At 41.0% G+C, this 19,977-nt stretch overlaps 1 protein-coding gene across 1 annotated transcript in view; it reads left to right on the top strand.

Annotated features, from left to right (window-relative positions):
• Positions 1-19,977, top strand: part of tm9sf3 (transmembrane 9 superfamily member 3) — a 134,806-nt gene that overhangs the window by 104,340 nt on the left and 10,489 nt on the right. The window contains exons 10-14 of the mRNA XM_078530542.1: positions 3,049-3,188; positions 11,281-11,349; positions 14,747-14,893; positions 15,836-15,919; positions 17,109-17,185. Of these exons, the coding sequence (XP_078386668.1) occupies positions 3,049-3,188; positions 11,281-11,349; positions 14,747-14,893; positions 15,836-15,919; positions 17,109-17,185 (517 nt within the window). The remainder of the gene's footprint in view (positions 1-3,048; positions 3,189-11,280; positions 11,350-14,746; positions 14,894-15,835; positions 15,920-17,108; positions 17,186-19,977) is intronic.

Genomic DNA, 19,977 nt, shown 5'->3' with positions numbered 1-19,977 from the left:
GATGACCTGGATATTCTTCAGTTCCTTGGACAGTTCCCAATTTGTAATTGTCTTTGTGAATCAGGAGAGTCTGTTTCGGAACTGTTTCTTGGAGACATCAGCCCAGGCGCACGCAGCAATGTAGAGTGGAAATTAGGATTATGCTGCAAAACCTGACTGACTTGTTCTAACATAATGAAATTCAACCTAATCGTTTGCCGATATTGTTACGTTATTTTGATGAGCTAGTAACATAATTGGATTTAGTTTTTGTGGACTTAAATTCATGTAGTTTGGTAATTTTTGAAAGCTGTTGCCTGATTTTCGATTGCCCAAAAAGGGAAACATTGTTTAAATTAAATTAAATTAATACTTTACTTCTTCCATCCACTTATCTCTGTGAAGGTGTTGATATATGTTGGGACACAGTCCCACAAACACCAATGTCATAGGAACATAGAAAATAGGAGCAGGAGTTGGCCATTCGGCCCTTCGAGCCTGGTCCGCCATTCATTATGATCATGGCTGATCATCCAACTCAGTAGCCTGCTCCTGCTTTCTCCCCATATCCTTTGATCTCTTTCGCCCCAAGAGCTAAGTCTAACTCCTTGAAAACATACAATGTTTTGGCCTCAACTACTTTCTGTGGTAGCGAATTCCACAGGCTCACCACTCTCTGGGTGAAGAAATTTCTCCTCATCTCAGTCCTTTTGTTCCCTGCTCTATTTTGTAGTTCTTCATTGATGAACTTAAATTGTGAATGTTGGCAGACATGTAAATACTGTGGTGGGAAGGGGCAACATCATAGCTTATCCCATCCTTGACCACTTGCGCACATAAGCCCAGATCCTTTGGTGTACAGATGGCCGTATACCAGAAGATGCTCCAGGGACCCCTCAGAAGCCCTGACACAAGGACTCTGCGGGAATTGCCGGGAAATTTCAAATTCTGAATGGCAGTTTCCCTGTGTCTGGAACCCTCTGAAACTCTGGGCTAGAGTTGGACACTTCGGATGGCTCCGACTCTTTTAGCAGAATAATTACCCAGGAAAAGTTAGAAGGATTAAAACCAGTTCTAGCTCCTGTGTAACTATATTACTGCCCCTCCAAGCCCCACCCACCCCCCGAATATTTAGTTCATCAATAAAGGCGAATATGAGAGAGCCACACAGACACACACACACACACACACACGAGAGAGAATAGACACAAATGGAAAGTTCCACTTGTTGCCTCCTTGTTGCTCGCTGTTGTGCACTTGAGTGCTGCTGCCTCTGGGTGGCGCTTGTATACTGTCCTTAATGAATGACCATTCTTAGTTTTGCCCTCAGAGGACTTTGAGTTAGGCAATTGACTTAACTGAGTACCTCTAAATGAGACCCCTTTTCCTTTTTTTGTTCCATACTTAGGCTCAACCCTTTTTTTTAGTGAACCGCATGTAGGTTATTCCATTTTGCCGGGACTGGCATGACCTTCCAACCTAAAATGGACTGGCATTATTTTTAATGGTTTTATTAATCAAAATAAAACTCTAAAGTTTATGTTTGAATTCTTCCTAAATAAGGAGTAGGGAATCAGGCTTATTTTACATACTGGAGAGGGGAATAAGAGAGGACAAAAATCTGAGAGGCCAAGGTTGTTTTAAAAGGCTAAATGGTGTCTAAAATTGTTTGAAGATCAAAGAATAGCTGAGGGAGATTCTTGACAAACAAATGGTTAAACCTATCCCTGCCTAAAGCTGTCTATAACAAGAGATCACTTCCTACCTTGAAGGTGGCCTCGATGATCAGCAGGAATAGACATTTTGGCTCCAGAGACCCTTGGTTCCAGCCTGCAGTTTCATTGTTTAGCTGTAGTTTGAATGTTTAGTACTGTGCAGTCTATCAAGAACGTTGATGCGCTGCAAATATTTTTATAAGTTGGAAATGTTTTGAACTCGGGTACAGGATAAGCCACGTCCTCTTGGATTGCTGTGATCCGGTATAACAGCAGTCATGTTACACACAGCTTTTCAGACAGCAGAAGGAAAAAAAATAAGAGGCAAACAAAGTAATAATTGGATTAAGACTGCAAAAGAGAAAAAAAAATAAGACTAAGAAAGTTCTGTAATAAATTCACTAACCAGTTCTCAACTTGTAAGCAATTCTTAAGTAAATTCTTAAGTAACCAAGTACATCACACAGAAGGGACCAGATCATCAGAGAAGAGAATTCAACTGTGCTCCCCATAGCAGCTTGATTTTAACACAATCTACTAATATCGTAGGCTTTAGTCGAAAGCATAGAATTGCTTTTATGACTAAACAAAGAACCTACTGATAGCATAATCCTCAAAGCTGTAATGCTAAACTAATACTTAGAGGATTCGCATCAAAACCTGCGAGATTGTAGTTCTGACTTGAGTGCTCTTACATTAAGCCAAATTGACCTCAATTCAGATTGTACGACAAGTTTGAGGATAACTGAATCTGTTTTATGAACCACAGCTGCATTATGATCTCATTCGCAACTTAAGAGTTAGGAGACTGAGGTAGTACTTGAGGCGTACTGCTCTTTGTTTCTTATCACTAATAAGCCAAGAGTTAGGTGGTTTTCATTCAGGTAAAATGTTTCTTACTTTAAGCCAAAGTGAATATCAACTATGAGAACCCAAATATGCCATTGTGTATGAAACCTTCAGCTTCAAAGTTAAATCCCAGTACTTTTCCTTGATCCATTGTGATGTCAGGATTTTCCAGCTAGTTGCCCATATCTTAATATGGGTTGTGCTCTCACAATTGCATTGTCCTATCTTAGTGGATCCATGGTGCCCATTAATCATTCCAACAGTGTACAAAGAAGTTCAGAATGACCTTGGTTGGCAGAGGTTCTCGGTCAACAATCGCATCTTTATGGATTGACCGAACTTTGATAAATACCTTGCAGCCACCCATTATCTGCATACAATCGTTTTCAACCCTTTTCACGCCAGTTGGGGTTTATAATTTATCAAAATATTTCAGCGATGCAGTATAAACAAAATGTGTAGTAAAGTTGAATTGATTTTTAATTTGCTGTTTTTCTCCATAAAGGTTGCTGTGTGCTGCATCTGTTTTTTTGTCATCCTTCCACTGAACTTGGTGGGAACTATTCTTGGTAGAAATATGTCGGGACAGCCCAACTTTCCTTGTCGTGTCAATGCAGTACCACGTCCAATTCCAGAGAAGAAATGGTGAGTACATAGAAAAATGTTATTAAATGTTTGTTGGGGTTATATATTGTTTGTTTTTTAAAAATAGTGTGTCAACTATTTTTTCATGTTGTTTCAAATCTGTTAAAGCTGCAAATTTGCAAACATGGAGCTCATTTCTGTTGAGAAAGCTCAGAGTAGGATAAATCAGTGGTGCAGGTTGCAGTATCCTTTGTATTGTTGAAATGATTTTGGACGCCATGAAATCTGCTTTTTGGTGATGCCAGCTGTACTGTTCAGAGTCAACCTCATGCACTCCAGTAGAATGTGGTCACATCAAGCTGTCTCTAGTAGGACCAGTCTAGTGCAGACAACATTGAGTACTGTGTTCATATCCAGGCATTTAAATTACTGATGAAAGCTAATTAGAAGAATAATTATCGAATAAAACTTGACATTGAACCACAGAATAAGGTATTAGGACAGGTGACCAAAAGCTTGCTCAAAGAGACAGGTTTTAAGCGTTTTGTAGGAGGAAAGAGATGGAGAAGTTTAGGGAGAGAATTCAAGTTTACGGCAGCTGAAGGCACAATCGTCAGTAGTGGGGCAGTTAGAATCATGGGGTTTGAAGATGGGTTGGGGGAAGGCGGAGGGTGGTGTTGGTGTGATAAGAGGCCAGAATTGAAGGAGCACAAACATCTCTAAGAGCTGTAGGGCTGCAGAAACATAGGAGCAGGAGTAAGCCATTCGGCAGCTCGAGCCTGCTCCTCCATTTAATTGGATCGTGGCTGGTCTTCTATCTCAACACCATCTGCCTGCCACTATCCCCATATCCCTTGATGTCAATGGTATCTAGAAATCTATCGACCTCTGCTTTGAACATACTTGATGACTGAGCTTCCACAGCCCCCTGGGGCAGAGAATTCCAAAGATTCAGTACCCTCTGAGTAAAGAAATTCCTCCTCATCTCAGTCCTAAATAGCCTACCTCTTACTCTGAGACTGTGTCACCTCCACCCCGCCCATCACCAACCAGGGGAAACACCCTTTCTGCATCTACATTATTGAGTCCTGTATGAATTCTGTACACTTCAATAAGATCACCTCTCATTGTCCTAAACTCCAGATAACATAGCCCTAGCTTCCTCAGTCTCTCCTCATCAGACAATCCCACCTCCCCAGGATTAGTCTGGTGAACCCTCGTTGCCCTTCCTCTATGGCCAGTATATCCTTCCTTGAGTAAGGAGACCAAAACTGCACACACTACTCTGTGTGGCCTCACCAAGGCTCTACAACTGCAGCAAGATTTTCTTACTCCTGTACTCACATGCACTTGTAATAAAGGCTAACATAACATTTGCCTTCCTTATTGCTTGTCCCTTTGGACATCAACACTTTCCAGTCTCTCCCCATTTAAGAAACACTCTGCATTTCTGTTTTTTCTACCAAAATGGATAAACCCATGTTTTTTCCACATTATATTCCATCTGCCATGTTCTTGCCCACTCCTCAACTCATATTTCCATCAAGTTTTGTGTCATCAGCAAACTTGGAAATATTGCATTTGGTCCCCACATCCAAATCATTGATATAGATTGTAAATAACTGGGGTCCAAGCAGTGATCCTTGCGATACCCCACCAGTCACAGCCTGCCAAGCTGAAAATGATCCATTTATCGCTACTCTGTTTTCTGACCATTAACGAATCCTCAATCCATCTCGTGAGCTCTAATTTTGCTTAATTATTAACCTCCTGTGTAGGACCTTATTGAAAGCCTGCTGAAATCCAAATATATCACATCCGCTGATAGTCCCTTATCTATTTAGCTAGTAACATTCTCAAAAAAACTCCAACGGGTTTGTCAAACATGATGTCCCTTTCATAAACCCATGTTGACTCTGCCCAATCTTACCATTATTTTCGCAGTGCCCAGTTATCACATCCTTTATAATAGATTCTAGCATTTTCCCTACTAATGTCAGGCTAACAGGCCTGTAGTTCACTGTTTTGTCTCTCCCTCCTTTCTTAAATAGTGGGGTTACATTTGCTACCTTCCAATCCACAGCAATTGTTCCAGAATCTGTAGAATTTTGGAAGATGACAACCAACGCATCCACTATCGCTACAGCCACTTCTTTCAACACTCAGGGATATATATCATCAGGTCCAGAGGATTTATCAACTTTCAGTCCCATTAAATACTCCAGTGCTACTTTTTTTACTAACGCTAATTTCATTCCGATCCTCAACCTCAGTAGTCCCTTTCATGGAGAAAGAGACAAAGTTAAGACAGACACAAAGTATTTGTTTATTTTCTCTGCCATTTCCTTACTCCCATTATAAATTCTCCAATCTCTGCCTGTAATGAGCCCACATTTGTCTTTACTAACCTTTTCCTTTTTACATACCTATAAAAGTTTTACAGTCCATTTTTATGTTCACTGGGTTAATTTCACATTCTATTTTCTCTTCATCAATTTCGTGGTTCTCCTTCGCTGAATTTTAAAATGTTCCCAACCCTCAGGATTACTACTTTTTTGGCAACTTTATAAGCCTCTTCCTTTGATCTGATACAATCCTTAACTTCTTTTGTTAGCCATGGTTGTTTTTTTGTACCTTTAAAGGAATTTAAATTTGTTGCAAGCTATGTATTAATTCTTTAAATGCTAGCCATTGCCTGTCTACCATCACACCTTTTAATATAGTTCCCCAATCTACCTCAGCCAACTTTCCCCTCACACCTTCGTAGATTCCTTTTTTTTAGATTACAACCCTAGTTTTGGATTGAACTACATCGCTTTCAAGCTTTATGTAAAAGTCTCTCACAGTATGGTCACTTTTCCCTAAAGTCTTTTTACAACAAAGTTATTAATTAGCCCTTTCTCATTGCACAATACTAGATCTAAAATAGCCCATTCCTTAGTTGGTTCCTCAACATACTGTTCTAGAAAACCATCTTGTATACATTCCAGGAATTCATCCTCCATAGCATTAGTGCTAATTAGGTTTTCCTAGTCTATGTAGATTGAAGTCCCCCATGATTACTGTAATACCCTTGTTACGTGCACCTCTAATTTCTTGATTTATACCATGCCCTACATTACCACAATTGGTGGCCTATAAAAAGCTCCTACAAAAGTTTGCTGCCCCTTGTTGTTTCTTGGCTCCACTCAAACTGATCATCTTGATCATCCGAACTAAGATCCTCTCTTACTAACGTACTGATCCCATCCTTTATTAACAGCATTACCCCACCTCCTTTCCCTTTTTCCCTATCCTTCCTAAATGCCGAATACCCTTGAAATTTCAGTTCCCAGCCTTGGTCACCCTGCAGCTACGTCTCCATAGTGGCAGTTGGATTGTACCTGTTTACCTGTTTACTTCTATTTGCACCATCAATTCATCTACCTTGTCTCAAATGCTGTGTATTCGGGTAGAGTGCCTTTAGTTTTGAATTATTATTTTCACAATCTCTAGCCTTAACTGCTGGCTCATTCTTATGTTTGTTTGCTCTGTCCCTTCCTGACACACTTTGATAGCCATTTCCCTTATTGCTATCCTACTCTCTGACCTTCTGTCTCTTTGGCTTATCGCATCTCCCCTCACCCCCACTATTTAGTTTAGAGAAAGTCCTGGTACATGAATCTCAAAAGGTTAGTATGCAGGTACAGCAAGTGATTAGGAAGGCAAATGGAATGACGTCATTTATTGCAAGGAGAATGGAATATAAAAGTAGGGATGTTTGACTGTAGTTGTATAGGGTATTGGTGAAACTACATCTAGCGTTTCCATCTCCCTTATTTAAGGAAGGACATCATTGTGTGAGAAGCCGTTCAGAGAAGGTTCATTTGACTGATCCCTGGATTGAGGGGGTTATCCTATGAGGAAAGGTTGGATAAGCTGGGCCTGTATCCATTGGAATTTAGAAGAATGAGAGATGGTTTTATTGAAACATATATCCTGAAGGGACTTGACAGAGTGGATGTTGAAAGGATGTTTCCCCTTGTGGGGAACTAGAGGACACAGTTTAAAAGTAAGGGGTCTCCCACTTAAGATGGAAATGAGGAAAACATCTTTGAGGGTTGTGAGTCCGTGGAACTCTCCCAGAGAGCGGTGGAGGCAGTCTTATTGAATATTTTTAAGGCTAAGTTAAATTGACTCCCTTGTCAATCAAGAGGGTAGGAAGGAAAGTGGAGTTGAAGCCACAATCAGATCAACCGTGATCTTGTTGAATGGCGGAGAGGCTGAATGGTTCCTTGTTCATGTGTATGTTATACAGGAATGGCCAAAACCATGGAGGGATTTAAAAAGAAGGATGAGGATTTTGAAATTGAAGCATTTTTTAATGGGGAGCCAGTGTAGCTCACCAAGCACAGGAGTGATGGATGAATGGGAGGTGGGGCAAGTTAGGATGTGGGCAGCTGAGTTTCGAATGAGCTCAATGTAATGACGTGGGCATAGTGGGAGGCCAACCAAGAGAACATTGGAATAGTTCACAGGTGACAATGGCATTGATGAGGCAGAGATGGAGGTTTAAGTAGGTGATCTTAATGATGAAGAGGATATGGGGCAGGAAAGCTCAACACCACTCCAAGTTGTAAATGATTTGATTCACCCTCATACCAGGGAGAGGAATGGAATCAGTGGCTCGGGAGCGGAGTTTGTGGTGACATCCGAAGGAAGTGGCTTCAGTCTTCCCAATATCTTTCCCAATAGGAAATTGCTGCTTATCCAATACTGGATGTCAGACAAGCAGCGTGACAAATCGGAGGCAGTGAAGCAGTCAAGAGAGATAGAGCTGAGTATCATTAGTTTATATGTAGAACCTGACATGTTTTTGGATAATTTCAGCAAAGGGCTTGTAGGTGGGAAACATGCAGCTGAGGATAGATCCCTGGGACATAGAGAGCTAACTGTGTAGTAATAGGTAGAGAAGTCATTGCAGGTGACTCTCTGGCTACGATTGAATAGACAGGAGTAGAGTAGACTGGGCAGCCCTATCAAGCTGCACAATAGGGTAAGATGGCAATGTTAAGTGTCAAAGGTTGAAAACAGGTCAAGATGAATGAGGGATGGTTTACTATGGTCAGTCACATAGGCTGTAATTTGACACTTTGCAAGTCATGCCAGTGCTGTGGCAGGGCGGAAGCCTGATTGGAGCTACAAAGATAAGTAGCCTAAATGTTATCACTGTCTTGTAGACTGAGGCTGTATGATTGACTCTGCACCAGCTAAGCAAGACCACACTTATTATCGCTGCATTTAGTATTATAAGAGTAGGAAAATGATCAATTGTGCAAACCTCTTCGGCTCTTAATTAACTTTTTCCTATTGTTATAGTGTAGGCATGGATCATACTCCATTATGTAATACAAATCATTATTTTTATATAAAAGCAAATTAGAAATACTCATTTTGTCTGTCAACATGTGTGTCTGGAAGCTGTCAACCAAAGTTTATGGTTTCAAGACCCACTCCAAAAACTTGCGTGCAGAAACCAGGCTGACGCTCCTGGTGTAGTACCCAAGGGAATGCTGCAACTGTCTGAAGTGATACCTTTCAAATGAGATGTTAAGCTGAGTGCCCATCTTTCTTGTCATATGGATGCAGAAGATCCCATAGTGCTATTTGAAGAACAGGGAAGCTCTTCCCTTATTCTGGTCAATGTTTATCCATCAGCCAGCACCATTCACAGAATAATTACAGCTTAGAAGGAAGCCATTCGGCCCATCATGTTTGCACCAGCTGTCCGAGGGAGCGATTCACTTAGTGCCATTCCCCTGCCTTCTCCCCATAACCTGGCACGTCCTTCCTTTTCAGGTAACCCAATTCCCTCTTGAACATCTCAATTGAACCTACCCCCACCACGCTCTCAGGCAGCGTATTCCACATCTTAACCACTTGTTGCATGAAAGTTTTTCCTCATGTCTCCATTGCTTCTTTTGCCAATTACCTTAAATCTGTGCCCCCTCATTCTTGATCCGTCCGCCACTGGGAACAATTTTTCCCTATCTAATCTGTCCAAACCCCTGATGATTTTGAATATCTTTATCAAATTTCCTTTCAACCTTCTCTTCTCCAAGGAGATAAGTCCCAACTTCTTCACTGTATCAATGTAACTGATGTTCCTCATTCCTGGAACCATTCTCGTGAATCTTGTCTGCACTCCCTCTAATGCCTCCACATTCTCCCTGAACCCAGAATTGGACACAATAGTCCAGTTGAGGCTTAACCAGTGTCTTATACAAGTTTAACATAACCTCCATGCTCTTGTACTCTATGCCTCTATCAGTAAAGCCTAGGATACTAAAGATGCTAAAGGGGATAGACAAAGTAGACATGGAGCGGATGTTTCCCCTTGTGGGGGCATTCTAGGACGTGAGGTCATAGTTTTGGGCTAAGGGGTGGTAGATTTAAAGCAGAGATGGGGAGGAATTACTTTTCGCAAAGGGTCATGAATCTGTGGAATTCACTACCTCAGAGTGCAGTGGATGCCGGGAAGCTGAATAAATTTAAGGAGGAGATAAACAGATTTTTAACGAGTAACAGGTTGAAAGGTTATGGGGAGAGGGCGGGAAATTGGAGTTGAGGCCGAAATGAGATCAGCCATGATTGTAATGAATGGCGGGGCAGGCTCGAGGGACTGAATTGCCTACTCCTGCCCCTAGTTCTTATGTTCTTATACTGTATGCATTATTAACTGCGCTCTCAACCTCTCCTGCCATCTTCAATGACATGCACATGTACACCCAGGTCCCTCTGCTCATTTAGAATTGTACGCTTTATTTTATATTGCCTCTCCATGTACTTGCTGCCAAAATGAATCACTTCACACTTCTCTGTGTTGAATTTCATCTGTCACTTGTCTGTCCTTTTGAAGTTCTACACTGTCCTCTTCACAGTTCACAATATTTGCAAGCTTTGAAATTGTGCCCTGTACACAAAGGCCTAAGTCATTATTATAGTAGATGATTTGATTAATATCATGTTGTTTGTGGGAGCTTGCTGTGGGGAAATTGTTTGCCTATGTGACTTTCTTTTTGAAGTACCTTATGGAAAATGAAGCATTTTGGAATGTCCTGATGTTGTGAAAGGCACTATTTAAATGCTGGTCCTTTCTTTTCTAGAAAAGGTTGGTTAATGTTTGAATTAGTCCCTTTTTAAACACTGGAGTGAATGCCTTTATAAAACTGAATAATTTTACTTTATCCTTGTGATGTGGTCAAGACTGCATTTATTGTTGATTGTGTTTTCACTACTCAGTGGCTTGCCAGGCCACTTCAGAGGGTGTTGAGAGGCAATTTATCAAATTCAGATTCACAATTTGCCATGACTTGAACTCATGACCCCCCCTTGCTTGTTCAGAACCCGTAATCACTAAACTAGCATATCCTTGAAAATGAGAGGGTAGGGAACTGCAAAAAAAGCTGAGCCCAGAGCATGAACTGTCACAATATAGTTGGAAGTTAACAGTTTAGGATTTTTTTTACATGAAGGAAGTTTGCAAGAGGTTAAAAATTGCAAGGTGATTGAAAGATAATCTCAAGCATGGAAAAGGAGAGGATTAAAGTAGGATGGGGATGAAAAAGGTGGTTGCAGAAATGGGTAGGAAATTCAGGACGTTTGACAACTTCAGACATTATTGTCCCATCCCCCCCGCCCCCATTTTTCTGCCTGACTTTATTCTTTTCCCCCATTCTTTAAAAGGCTAAAGGCTTGCTAATTTAGGTGCAGCTGTCACATAACTGGAAAGCACTTTGTGTCCATTTTGCTTACAATCCTCACTAGCTTTCAACAAAGTGCTTAAACTAGTTGTTTAACATTTTTAATGCACGTTGTATAAATGCTTGGCGGTCTGTGGAATACCGTGTTTATCCAGCTCTACATGACTGCTCTCTTGGGGGTAATTCACAGTTTTCTTCAGTGGGGTGAAAACAGACTCTTTCCTCTGTTGTTGGAAGTGTAGAAGTTGTTAACCTTTTGACCTTGCTGTGCAAAGGAAGCTAGCTCACAGAACCAAACTAAAAGGTCTCTTCACAGTTGAAATCTCTTTTGGACAATGCCACATCCACAGATGATGCTTTCGACATGTTGCATTAAGTTGACTATTGCTAATTTTGATCTTTTGTTGCAGGTTCATGGAGCCAGCTGTTATTGTATGCTTGGGTGGAATCCTGCCTTTTGGATCTATTTTTATTGAAATGTAAGTTTCTTTGTAGTATGGGATGTTCATTATACCTCAGCACAGGTTCATATTGTGTTATATGGTTAAAGGCTGAATTCATAACTTACATTAATGGTGCATAACATATTACAGAATAAAATTATTACAGCACACAAGATGGGCATTCAGCCCATTGTGTCCATGCTGGCCTTCCAAAGGAGCAATTCACATACTGACACTCCCCACATCCCTGCGCATTCCTCCTTTCCAATTTTAGAAAATGTAGAAAAATCAATGGCACAGAAGGAGGCCATTTTGCCCATTGTGGCTGCGCCATCCAAAAAACAAGCCCCTCAGCCTAATCCCATTTTCCAGCACATGGCCTGTAGGTGCATACCCAGACAGCTCTAAAATGAGTTGAGGGTTTCTGGTTTCTGCTTCTACCCTTTCAGGTGTGATTTTCAGACCCCTAGCACCATCTGGGTGAGAAAGCTTTCCCTCATTTTCCCATCTAATCCCCCTATCAATCATATACTCAGCATTAATGCTTAAAATAAAATGGCCTCAAGAAGAAAGATGGAGACTGAGTTACTACTTGTGAAAAAGTACTTAAATTTCAATAGCTGCTTGGATCAAAATTTTTGGAGAGAAGAAAAAGAAATCAGTTTATGGAGAGCCACATTTAAAGAAAAGGTGGTCATCAACATTATGGTCATCAAAATGTGCATTTTCCACATTTAAACCCCGTTTTAAATATATTTCATTTTAATCTGAAAGTATTATTGAGACTGTTCATCTGTGTGTTTTTTTTCATTCATGGGATGTGGGCGTCGCTGGCCCATCCCTAATTGCCCTTGTTCAGAGTCACAGAAGATCTCCTTCCATAAAGTGCATTAGTGAACCAGATGGGTTTTTACAATAATCGACAATGGCTTGATAGTCATGATTAGACTTTTAATTCCAGATTTGTATTGAATTCAGATTCCACCATCTGCCATGGCAGGATTTGAACCCAGGTCCTCATTATCCTAGGCCTCTGGATAGTCCATCGACAATACCACTACGCCATCACCTCCCTTAATGTATTGCTGCAAATATATTACAGGGAAACATCACGCTAAAGTCTGCAGTGTAGCACTGTGATAATTAACTTTGTCCATCGCCACATCTAGTTGTTCCCCCTCCACCGGCAGCTTTAACAAAGCAGGATTTGAATGACTACTGCTTTTATTTATGTGGCCCCTTTACCTTAATAAAATGCCCTGAGGCACTTCATGGTAATGATATAAATTAGACACCAAGCCACACTAGGCCATATTGAGACATATGGACAAAGGTTTGGTCAAAGGAATATGTTTTAAGGAGCGTCTTAAAGGAGAAGAGAGGGGGAGAGAGTCAGAGGTGCAGGCAAGGAACTCAAAAGCTTAGTGCTGAGATTAAAATCAGGGATGCTCAAGAGGCCAGAATTAGATGAGCGCAGATGTCTGAGGGTTGTGGGGTTAGAGGAGATCAAAGGGGTAAGGAGGGACAAGGACAGTGTTCTACCCTTAACAGTTCCTGACCAGAAATAACCCAGGTTTAAGTGAGCTTGTTATAATTTAAATGGAAATTTCATGCTGTCATCTTTGCTGAAATAATTTAATGTTGGCTGCAATAATGTATTGGCTTTCTAAATTGCACTGCATTAGGGAAATTTAATATGGAAGCATTTGGGAAAATTGTAAAACTCAACATACTGTTTGAGTTCCATAGAAGGGTCATATTAGACTTGAAGTGTTAATTCCGTCCCCCTCTGCACAGATGCTGCCAGACCTGCTGAGTTTTTCCAGCATTTTCTGTTTTTATGTCAGATTTCTAGCGTCCACAGTAATTTACTTTTATATTGTTTGATTATTTGGAGGTAGCTCTATCATCAAATAAAAACTTGTTTTATACCCTTTTTCATTTAGACTTGTGTGCAATCTAGATTCAGCCTTGGGGAAAAGTTTTAAGCCACATTCAGTTTTTGACGTAGTTTATTTGCAGTAATTCCCAAATTGGATGCCTAGGTCTCGGAACCATCCCTGCTTTATGCCTGCACTTGTGCTTCAGTGTCAAAGAAAGGGAAAAGCCAGATCCTGACTGGATGTGAAATGGATGCAGTTGGAACAATTTTGCTTTGTAAAAATGGGATTTAAAAAAAATGTTTCCTTCCTATTCTGAAGTCGCTGACTCTCACTCATTTAAGTGACCGTTCTTAGTGTGAGCCAGGACAGCAGGTGTTACTTGGCCATGGTGAGCTCTGAAGAAGAGTCATATGGACTGGAAACATTAACTTTATTTCTCTCTCCACAGATGCTGCCAGACCTGCTGAGTTTTTCCAGTGTTTCCCTTTTTCTTACCTAATAAAAGACATCACTGAACCAGATGGCTATTTTACGACTTTCCAGTCGTTTCTCGGTCGCCATTACTCTGAATTTAAATTTCCCAGCTGGCTTGCCGGGATTTGAATGACTACTGCTTTTATTTATATGGCGCCTTTACCTTAATAAAATGCCCTGAGGTACTTCATGGTACTGATATAAATTAGACACCAAGCCACACTAGGCAATATTGAGACATATGGCCAAAGGTTTGGTCAAAGGGATAGGTTTTAAGGAGCATCTTAAAGGAGAAGAGAGGGGGGGAGAGAGAGTCAGAGGTGCAGGGAAGGAACTCAAAAGCTTAATGCTGAGACAGCTGAAGGCACAGCCGCCAGTGATGGAGCAATTAAAATCAGGGATGCTCAGGAGGCCAGAATTAGATGAGCGCAGTTGTCTGAGGGTTGTGGGGCTAGAGGAGATCAGAGAGGTAAGGAGGGACAAGGACATGGAGGGAATTGAAAATAAGGATGAGAATTTTAAAATCAAGGTGTTGCTTAACCTCAGGACCAGATCATCAATCCAAACCTCTAGATTATTATCATTAAACCAGAAAATGCTGGAAATACCAAGGTCTGGCAGCATGCGCGGAGAAAAACAGTTACCTTTTCAGGTTGATAACCTTTTGTCCGTACTGGAATTGAAATTACTCTGCAATACTGGCCAAATAACATGACCATTGTGCTACCATACCACTGTCATGAGTACTGATGGGCGCAAGCCTGTCAGTGGCAATTGCTGAGAGTAGCTTGAGATGGTTGACAATAAATGTCTCAATATTAAAGGTTTAATTATAATAATTGTGCCATGTTTTGATACCAGTTACTAAATTAATCGCAACAGTACATGAATCGGCTTCCTGTGTCCGATTGTAGAAAATAAGTGGAAAACCAGGTGTGTCATTTAATGTATATTATGGAGTGGGAGAGTGGATTTGTGTATCGTAATTGTACATATTATGCCTGTGCTTAATCATCTGACCAGATTAAGCAGATTAATTAAAAAGAACATTCATGTTGAGTTTTCTCTATCTTTAGGTACTTCATTTTCACTTCTTTCTGGGCTTACAAGATTTATTATGTATATGGCTTCATGATGCTTGTCCTGGTTATTCTCTGCATCGTGACAGTCTGTGTGACCATTGTCTGCACTTATTTTCTGCTCAATGCTGAAGATTACAGGTGGTAAGTTGGAGAGTTCTTATCCATCTGTTTAAATCTTGGTAAGTTTTTTACGCTCTGGTCTGAAACTTGCTCCAACACAAAAGTGAATCCTGCCATGAGAATAAAACCTGATTCTGCCTCATCTTCTGACAGATGGAATTTCGCAGATACAGGTGGTCTCCAATACTTTGTCCAGTTGGCCGTTCTTCCTGTGTAAACCTGAATAGTGCATTTCATCAGGCTTTGTAACCGTGAAGAGCTTCATAGTGAAGCTTTGCCCTGTGCTCACCTCGCACACAGCATCACATGCTCATTAATACTGTGGAATGGGAGCCCTGGCCTTGTACATGAAATGCCCAGGTCCTGATGGTTATCGCAAAGTGTAATAATATGGATTTAGTTTTACTTTTTTGTGTCAAGTGCCCTGCTCAAAGCGTAAACTTTAGATTTAGCAGATTGTTCTAATCTAATGACCAAAGGAGCTGCCATTGTATTAGTTTTGTCTAAAAGCTGACATTTTGTATGATAAACGTGTTGGGATTCTTTGACTTTCATTGCAACAGCATTGACCTTGAACCAGTCACCTCCTTCCCACAGCCTATTGCAATAAAGAGCCCCGTACAGAGTGGGGCCAGACCTTTGCCATGTGACTCTGCTTTTTGAATTAGATGCAACTTTTCATTCAGAACAAAAAACCATAGCACAAAGATTTGTTTCTAAGACAAGACAGGCACAGCTAACAGAATTTGGGCTGCATTTTACATTGTAAAATAATGACTGGTTTAATACAATTGTGGCACTGTTCTTTTCTCAAAATAAGCTCAAAGAATAGCATTTTCTATCTAAAACTTGTATTGTTCTTGAAATTTGTCTCATTTATAGAACGTTTTCATTCTCAAAAGCATGTTAGCCATCATTCTTAATGAGCCATTTTTTAAAGCAGTGAATGTTTTGCTATTGCAGGCAATGGACAAGCTTCCTTTCTGCAGCGTCCACTGCAGTCTACGTTTACATGTACTCCTTCTACTACTATTTCTTCAAAACAAAGTAAGCAATTATATTTCCTATTTCACATTTTAGCAGACATGCCAAAAAGGTTGTCCACATTCTCTTGTATTTTGGAATATTTAATACGAAATTGGAGTAAATTGATTTAATAGGCATTTTACTAAATTAATCTAGATTCTGCTATTCACCCCAACCCCAAGTTCTCCCCTGATTTTCTAAGAGAGTGGCACTGTGCAATGGAATAGCAGCAACTTGCATTTATATAGAGGCTATAACGTATTTAAATTTGCCAAGGTGCTGCAGGAGCATTATAAAGGAAAATTTGACACTGAGTCACATAAGGTGATATTAGGTGACCGAATGAATGACCTAAAAGAGGAAAGAGAGGCTGAGAGGTTTGGGGATGCAGTAACAGTTTAGGGCACAGGCAGATAAGGTCACCAATGAAGGAGCGATTAAAAACTGGTATGCAAGAGATCAGAATTAGAGAAGCGCAGATATCTGAGGATTGCGGGGTTAAAGGATTATAGGAATAAGGGAAAGGACATGAAGGAGTTTGAGAACAAGGATAAGAATTTTTAAATCGTGGTATCTAACCATTGTAGGTCAGTGAGGGCAGGAATGATGGGTGAATGGGACTTGATGCAAGTTAGGACAAAGGCAACAGGGTTCGGGATCACCTCAGGTTTACAGAGGATACAACATGGGAAGCTAGCCAGGACTGCAGTGGAATAGTCAGGTCTAAAGGTAACAAAGGCACAGATGAGTGTTTTAGTAGCAGGTGAGCTGAGGCAAAATGAAGTTGTCACAGGCCTTTGACTTGTGGAACCTGAGTTTAAATCCAACCCAGCCCAATACCTCTGTCTACTGGCTGTAAGGGTCCTATCTAAGATAAGTTTGGCCATTTTTCACTTCACTTTCTTTCTAAGAATTAATGGACAACATTGTTTCTAATTTGGTACTGAAATGTGAGTTTCCTTCAGTGCACAGGATGAATTGTGTGGGAGATGGTAAACTCATGCTACTGTAGAAATGAGTTTCCTCTGAGGTATAGTGGGGCAGTGAAGATTTACTCTGCAGTTAATGGTACAAACAGATTACTTGCTAGCACTGTGTGGCCCAATTAGAAAATATTCTTCCACTCCATTACGTCATTTATCCAAAAAATGACGGGCTTGGAATGTTGAATGTGTGCGACTTAACACCTTTTGCTTTCTTCCCACAACAGAATGTATGGATTGTTTCAAACAGCGTTCTACTTTGGATACATGGCAGTATTCAGCACTGCACTTGGGATCATGTGTGGTAAGTGAAATGGAAATACGCAGACCGAGGCTACATCAAAGTGCCAGAGGGCAGGTGGACGATAAATACAGAGTTACTAGTTTAAAACCAATGCCAACCGGGCACTTGATTTCATTTATTGGCAAAAAGATGGGCTTTGGTTTAGAATTAAAATGTGATGCTGTCTAGAATTATCATCAAAGGTTTGCTTTAGTGAATGTCCCAGATCTAGCAGTAAACATAACTTTGTATCCTTCCTATCACATGGAGCTTAATAAGACTTTCTCCAAATGTGAAACTGTACTTTATTCACATTCCCATTAAGTCAAGAGCTGCAAGGTGGAGATACTTTTCCTTACACGCCATAATTTGTTATTCATTTATCAGGTCTCCTCAACCTATTGTATTTGTGCTGGAAAAATTGAAAACTAGCCCCACTCTGTCCCATAGCTCCATTTATCTGCTGCAAATATTTATTACACATTTCCTTAGAAGCTGAAAAGGCCTCTGCCTCCTTTTTGGAATGAAAAGCGTCCCAGTTTCTCTGATATCTCCTCATAGCTCGACCTCCTCATTGTAAGTGTCATTAGTTAAACTCCTTTGTACCCTCTCCCTTAGCATGGCTTTAACATCCTGCTTTGAATTAAGGCATTTGACCAACAGTTGACATTGGAAAATGGGATATCGGTGAGAGCAGGGTGAGACTCCACACCAACGTTGACCTTAGTCAAGTAACCTGCTGACAGCAAATGCCTAGACTGATATACGAGAGTGAAGTGGGCCTGTCACCACCTAAGCAACAATAGCCTACAAAGAGCTAGCACCTTCAGCAGAGGAGGTGGGAATTGTGGGAACAAAATTGAAAGTTTGATGTTTTTGATAAGTCAGCTTTGGCTCAGTTGATAGCATTCTCCCCTCTGAATCAGAGGGTCATGAGTTTAAGTCTCACTCTAGAGTCTTAAGTACTTAGCCAAGGTTAGCATTCCACTGCAGTAATGAGGGAGTGCTGCATTGTTGGAGGTGCCATCTTTCAAGTGAGATGTTAAACCAGGTTTGAGGATCCCGTCTGCACTGTCAAGTGGACACTAAAAGATTCCATGGCACAATTTTGAAGAAGAGCAGAGGAGTTCTACCCAGTGACCCTTACATTTGCAAAGACATTACAGGACTTGCATATCGATATCAATGTTGTGTCCATGTGCTCATTTGACATTGCTAGCCTATTCACTAAAACGTCACTTAAGGAAGCCATAGATATTTGTGCTGCAGCACTATATCATCGTGATCGAGACCTGCTACCATTGCATTAATCAATATTCATTGAACTTATGAACCCAGCAACTCGCGCAATTGAGTTCAGTTTTAATGATGCCATGTATCTCCAAATAGATAGTGTTGCCATGGAATCCCCTCTAGGCCAAGCTCTCGCAAACATCTTTGTTGGGTTCCATGAAAAACGTACCTTTGATGGAATTAGACCTAACTTTCCTACTCCTTGCATATTTCCGATTTGTGGCTGATACATTTGCTATATTTAAATCCGCAGCTGCATGTAACAATTTCTTTACGTCTTAATGGGCTCCATCCTGCTCTCAAATGGAGCAGTCAAATGAACTCCCCTTCCTTGACGCACTAGTTGAGAAATCTGCCAGGGGATTCTCTACCACGGTCTACTGCAAGCCTACCTTCAATGGTCAATATACACATTTGGATTCTTACAGTTCCACACGCTTTGAGATTGGTCTTGTCGGCAATCGTGTAAATAGGGCCCGAGCCATTTGCTTGCCATGCAAGCTTGATGCTGAAACAGGACGCATCAAAAGCATTCTGCAGGATAATGGCTACCCTGATCAGATCATTTCGCGCTGTATATCGCGCAAACTTATGAACGGGCCTAAGACCATCACTTTCGGCCCTGAAAAGTGCCCAGTCTACTTCAGATTACCCTGGAAGGGCAAGGTATTGCAAAAATTTGAGCAACCAGTGAAGCTATCAGTTTCACGTTGCTACTATGCAGTAGCAACACGAGTGGTATTCACCACTAACAGGATGCTGCTGTGAAGCCAAAAAGATGTTCGGCCTATCACACAAATGAGTAACGTGGTATATGAATTTCAGTGCCGGTGTGATGCTAGGTATGTAGGCCGTATTTCCCAAAGACTGGCGGGTCATATCAAGCAGCATGTCCCAGCCACTGTTCATAATGGGCAGGGTACAGATGGTACCCAACCAGCCTGTGCTCACAAAACACGAAACGGTATCCACCATTAGGTGTGATTCTGCGATTGCTGACAGCCAATTTAGGATTGTCAGTCCGGCTCACAATGTGGTGAATTTGTGTGTACTGGAAGCTACATATATTAATACACAGGGCCCTGTTCTTTGCAAACAGAAAGAACATGTACATGCACTGCGTCTGTTTCAGCTAAACAAAATAAGTGACATCTATTCGCTGACTCATTCCTCAGGGCAATGCCTTGACCAATCAAGGTCAAGCTGCCTGGTTTAAATTTCAAACAATGCTTGACAGTTAACTGTCAGTCACCATCAGTGGTGCATTCTCCATGGTAGTGTGACTTCCAACTAAGTCACTCTCTTCATATACAGTATAAATTGTTGTTTTCCCCCTTATATTGGTATTCTTGCTGATAAGTACGGACAAAGACGAAAAGCCTAGACATGGCTCTTTTCTCAGCAATGCTCAAGTTCTGCACTACCAAACGACTATTTACTTACGAACGTACATAGGAGCATACAAACAAGGAGCAGGAGTAGACCACCCAGCCCCTCGAGCCTGCTCCGCCATTTAATAA

The sequence above is a fragment of the Cetorhinus maximus genome, chromosome 27 (assembly GCF_964194155.1).
Source record: "Cetorhinus maximus chromosome 27, sCetMax3.hap1.1, whole genome shotgun sequence".
NCBI lineage: Eukaryota > Metazoa > Chordata > Chondrichthyes > Lamniformes > Cetorhinidae > Cetorhinus > Cetorhinus maximus.
The sequence above is the reverse complement of the archived record's forward strand: the minus strand, read 5'-3'. Positions and strand labels throughout refer to the sequence as shown.